The sequence below is a fragment of the Carlito syrichta genome, unplaced genomic scaffold (genome assembly GCF_000164805.1).
Source record: "Carlito syrichta isolate Samal-C Ts95f unplaced genomic scaffold, Tarsius_syrichta-2.0.1 Scaffold136259, whole genome shotgun sequence".
In the NCBI taxonomy this organism is placed as follows: domain Eukaryota; kingdom Metazoa; phylum Chordata; class Mammalia; order Primates; family Tarsiidae; genus Carlito; species Carlito syrichta.
In genome coordinates, this window is record NW_007080355.1 from 6,475 (window position 1) to 11,807 (window position 5,333).

A 5,333-nucleotide genomic window follows, 5' to 3' on the forward strand; every position below is an offset into this window, starting at 1 on the left:
GATGGCTTCGGCCTCCACAGCTGGGTGGGGTGGGGGTCCCTGGTGGGTGGCAAGGAGGCGGGCCTGGCCGTCCACAGCCTCTCTGTCCCAGCCTGCTCCCGCCCCCCCCCACTCCCACACACTCTCAGGTCCAGGTCTCGGGCCCTGTTCGCTGCTGCCCGAACGCCAGCTCTGCCCTCGCGTTTCTCCTGCCCCCTCGTCTAAGACAACCCTGCCCTGCCCTCCTCACACACACACACACACACACACACACACACACACACACACACCCACCCACACACACACCCACCCCCTCCCCGTCTCGGACTTCCCTCCACCTCGGCCTGCCCACTGGTTCCTGACTGTGCCCTTTCCCTCTTCCTCCCAGGATTCCCCTGGTGAACCTGTGATGCCCCCAGGGTTGGGGTGCAGCCACGCAGGAGGCCGAGGGGCCAGTGCGGCCCTCATCCCACTGAGGGCGGGCTGCTGTGGGCAGCCCGGGCCACGGGGGCTGCTGGCCCCGGCCCTTGCACGCCGTCTGGAATACTCAGTGGCCCACGGGTGGTCCCACCTGCCGCCCTCCTGCAGGCTCACACACTCGGGGTTTCAGGTCCCCTCCCCCTCGCACACTCACATGGAAGCCTTGCACACTCACTGCACCCTCAGCAGCGCACGTGCTCATGCCCTGTGCGGCTGGTCCTCTGCACCTCGCGTCCGCGCCTCTGCTGGCCGGGGTTCCCCTCTCCCTCTTGTCTCTCATCTGCCCTCTCCGGCCACGGTCCATGCTCAGCTCGCCCCTCCGGGTCACGTGCGTGCCCTGGCCGGTGTGGGGCTGCTGTGTGGCGTGCTCACTGCCCCCCAGGACGCTCCTGCCCTGGCGTCCGAGGCCCCTGCATGCTGCCCCAGAGGTAGGTGGGAGGCGAGCTGGCGCCCCTCGTGCCCCTGGCCGTCACGGCCCCTTCCATCCCATGCCGCGTCGTGTGTTTCTCCGTCTCCGCCATCCTACCCCAGGGGCGCTGGTATCACCCTGAGGGCTCCCCTGTGGGAGTGGGGGTCATGGGGCCCTCAGCTCCTCCCCCACCCACTGCCCCAGTCTTGTCTGAGAGGTGGGGTTTGAGAAGTCACCTGCTGCACTGCGTAAGAAAGGAGCCCCGCCGACTTTCCCTTCCTCCAAGTCCCTTTCGTCCGGTCTGTCCTGGCTGTGTGTGTGTGTGTCGCCATCTGGACTTCAGAGCCCTGAGCCGGCCCTCCACTTCCCAGCTTCCCCTCGGGCCTCCCTCCCTCCACCTGGGCTGCCAGGGCCAGAGCCGGCTGGTTCAAGGCCATCAGGCGCTCTGCCTCCAAATCCACCCCTTGCCTTCCTGGGCTCCCCACGTCCCCTCCTTCCCTCTCCCGCTTTCCCTCCTCAGGTTCTCCCCCACTTCTCACTGGTTTTTCCGCCTTCCTCCTTCCCCGGCTCCTATGCTGTGATATATATTTTTGTATTATCTCTTTCTTCTTCTTGTGGTGATAATCTTGAATTATTGTGGGATGTAAGTTTCAGAATTTTCCAATAAAGCCTTTGCAAGATACTGGAGTCCCCTGGTTCTACCTTGTGGCCCCTGTAGGGAGGAGAAGCATGGGCAGCCGGGAGAAGGTGAAGGGGGGGCACCCCGACCTGGTGTCACGTGGTCTGCTCTGACCTGAAGCTGCTCTGACCTGAAGCTGCGACCGACCAGGGTTTGCTTGGGAGGATGGGAGAGGGAAGGGGCTGCGGTGGTGAAATGAAGCAGAGAAATGAAGTGGAACCGCGGCTCACTGTTCTTTCCAGGGGGCCAAGAGAGGCAGAGAAATGCAGAAGGAAAGGGAAGATTCCAGAGGACAGGCAGTGGAGCGACAGGGAGAGGAAGAGAGCTGACAAGACGGAGGGTGAAGGGAGCAAGGAGAAGAGAAAAATGGGAGCAATGGAGAAGAGATGAGAGGAGCCACAAGACAGAGTCTGCCCTGCGTGGTCTATTTTCAGCCCTGCTCCCCGACCGGCCCCCACCCCCAGCTGCCCCCCAGAAGCTGTGCCGCTTTAGAAGCCCTGTGGTTAAGCCATTAGCTTTCGCCACTCTGCCCTCAAGAGAGGCTCTGCGGGAGGGTGGGGGGCGGACTCCAAGTCTGTGTCTGGGGGAGGGAATGCGGGCTGCCTGCTGGGATCAGTCACCTCCCAGTCCCCGGTTCTAGGTTTGGCTCTTGGAACAGCCCGGGGAAAGCCCACACATCAGCCTCTAAGCTGTCGCTCGGCTTTGTTGCCACGGTAACCACCTGGGTCCCATCTCCCCCCCTCGAATCTGCACCCCACTAGCTCCCTGGAATGGGGGTGCCCCAGGGAGGACAGGAGATAGTGTAGCATGCAGGAGGGCAGTCGGCGCGGCCCTGGGCTGCACGTGCCGCCGTGTGTTTATCTTTGAGCCTAGGATCAGGCCGGTCTGTGCGTTGGCAGACGTGTGCCGTGGGTATGAGGTTTCCTGTGAAGGAGGGGAGGGGGGCGGAGTCCACACGCACTTCCCAGGACTAGAGCAGGGTGTGCGCTCAGGGCGTCAGACTCCCTCAGAAAAGGACAGACTGCTCAAAGCAGAGGTGTGAGGCAGACAAGCTTCCAAAGAGGGTTTAATCCCGTGGGGCATGAAGGGCTCCCGGCAGGCATCGGGTGGAAGGGACAGTGAGGGAGAGACCCCTGGAGGGCGGGAGAGGAAGCTGTGCTAACTTTCCTTTCCCCACAGGAATCCAGTCCTTGTGGGGTGGGAGGCTGGGGAGGAGGACAGAAGTGAATCACGGACACAGGAGGGGCACTGGAGGGCATCCTGGCTCTCACCTTCAGGGGGACAGTATGACCTGTGTCTCATCCATATGTAGAAGGCACACGTGATGGCCCCTAATGAAGAGGGAATTAATTGCTGCCTGATTGGACCGCTGTTCCTCTAATTTAAATAAATTAAAATGTACCAGCAAGACAGGAAATGCTTACCGGTTCCCTCTCCCGAAGTGCCCTCTTTCCCCCGTGGAAAGTCAGATGGCAGGGAAAGACAGAGGAAGGAGACCAGGGGATTGATCCCAAACTATATCACACTGTCATGCGAACCATGCAGAGTCCCAAGGCCCCCAGGAACAGACCCTCCCTATTCTCTCTCCTTTAGTTGCAGCAGAGACCTGGGGCTCTGGGAGGTCCTTGGAGGCTGCAGCAGAGTCACTAACCAAGAACAGAAACAATGGCATGCTTCCCTTTTGGGACGTGTTAGGTCCTTTTTGGCCACATGTGACGGGCACCGCTGGATCCAACGGCTCTCATCGCCCCTCTTCCCCTTCTGTACGGCACATCAGATGACTCAGCCAGGCTTCTCTTAGTATTTTTCTGCAGCGCTTGCCATTGTGGCTCAGACCAAACCAGGGAATGGGGAAGCCCCCAGGAGGAGGGATCTCCCAGGCAGTGCTCAGGGTGTGGAAGTGATTCAGGATGGAAACTGTGTGCCAGCTGGAGAACCCCAGGCTAAAATTAACAGCCCTCCTCCCGCTACGCCCCACATTTACTGCTCCAGAGCTTTCTCTAAGGAGCTCAAAGCACTTAAGACTTGCTTCTGAGAGCACGGGCCGGGACAGGACTGTCAGTTGGAGACACTGAGGCCTAGGAAGTGGCCCGTGGATGTAATTAGGAAAGAAAAGAACAGGAGGACCAAGACTTGCAGGGATTACTGCTATTTTGCTCCCACTTTCCAATACTCGTCTCCCAAATCAAGATTTATTTTTATTATGAAGATGTGGGGTACAATTCAGGATTAGGTACACAAACGTTGATTATGCAAGTACCCAGACCAAGGTTTCCTGAATGGGTGCTCTCTAATCCACACAGCAATAGGTCTGGTCACATTGGAGCTCCAGAAACCCTAACCCTCCAACTGCTGCTACTCAGTCAACATAGTGCTGAGCACATTACAAAAATGTAATACAGACTACAATGGTAAAGGTATACACCATTTGTTTAAACGTTTAAGGACGTCCTTTGCTACTTCCTTGCTGTGACCTTGGGGGGAAAATCACTTCACCTTCAGTCTTTCTTCTTTACCTGTAAAACAGGCATTATAATTATGTGCTAAGGTTAATTTGCTTTTTCAGTTAGGAGTTCTCATTGTTAACGGGAGGGACCACAATACCACTCTAGCCAGAACAGGGCTGAGCCCAGAGAGATTCTGACCAGGTCAGGGTGCAGGCTTGTGACAACATGCGTTGACTCAAACGACACATACTTACTTAGCACCTACTATGTGCTCAGCAAAGCAAGGTGAGCAGTTTCCTCCCTAAGCTGGCAGTCTTGCTGGGGAATCACGTATACGAAGCCGTTAAAGTAGCAATAGAAGGTACAGGCGAATGCTGTGGGCTTGAAGCCAGAGGAAGGACCCTTTGAGAGCGGCACAGTCAGGGACGGCCTCCCGAAGACTTCCTTCCTACCGGTGTTCCTCCGAACTGTATGTAGCTCCTTCATGCAACACACATTTACCGGCCGCTGCCGAAGGGCCCGAACCCGAGGACGAGGCAGCGAACGACTCAAAGTCCTTGCCTCCGCGGAGCCGATGTTTTGGTAGGAAAGGGCGGATGGTAAACGACGGAACGGGTGACGATGAGTGCTGCGTCGAGGGCTGAAGCAGGGCAAGGGGGCAGAGATGCGGACGAGGGCAACGAGAAAAGACCGAGTGCAGGGCGGGGTCGGAGAGGAGGAAGGGCCGCATTCTCTTGGCGAGAAAAGACTGTCACTCTCCGGGCCTCGGCAGAGACCTCGGGGGACCACGGACACGTCGTTCCCTCCCGCATCTCCAGAGCGTCGAGACACCCTTGGTGGTGCAAGAAGGAACACCGGCGACGTCCTACAGCAGCCTTTCGCACCCAGAGCAAAGGGAACCGAGACCCGGTTCTAAGAACCCGCACCTGCCTCGTGTCTTGATGCATAATTCATGACCCCGTCGCGCTTCCACCCTCCCGCTTCCCGCAAGCCCCTCCCGGAAGCCGCACTTTCCCCTGACCAGTGTTTTGCCCTCAGCCGAAGCCGTCTTCGTTTTCGCTGCGGCGTCGCGTCCGCGGAGCGCGGCGCGTCTCCGGACGGAAGCTACTTCCGCCCCTACTTGTCGTAACTTCCGCCCTGAATATCCCGGAGCGCGAGCAGCGCCGGAAGCGCCCGAGCCACTCCCGGAAGTGACTCGGCCTTTGCGCTCCCCCGTCTCCATCGCCGCCCCCCTACTTTGCTATTTCCCTCCCTCCCCCGCTTCTCGTTTCCGGCGCTCCCGCCTTCCCTCCGCAGAGCCATTCTCCGAGCCTGGTGGGGGAGGGAGGGAGGGAGGGAG

At 59.0% G+C, this 5,333-nt stretch overlaps 1 protein-coding gene and 1 long non-coding RNA gene across 2 annotated transcripts in view; one reads left to right on the forward strand and one right to left on the reverse strand.

Annotated features, from left to right (window-relative positions):
- The window catches only part of PIANP (PILR alpha associated neural protein), a gene marked incomplete at its 5' end in the record, with an annotated part of 5,503 nt that extends 3,953 nt beyond the window's left edge, over positions 1-1,550 (forward strand). The window contains one exon of the mRNA XM_008049726.2: positions 368-1,550. Within this exon, the coding sequence (XP_008047917.2) occupies positions 368-389 (22 nt within the window). The remainder of the gene's footprint in view (positions 1-367) is intronic.
- A 2,130-nt stretch (positions 1,551-3,680) lies between these two features.
- On the reverse strand, positions 3,681-4,954 carry LOC110594781. Its single transcript, XR_002481454.1, has 2 exons — positions 4,249-4,954; positions 3,681-4,063 (listed from the first exon to the last, which is right to left on the reverse strand). It is a non-coding gene; the product is annotated as an uncharacterized LOC110594781 (long non-coding RNA).
- Positions 4,955-5,333: the final 379 nt, after the last annotated feature.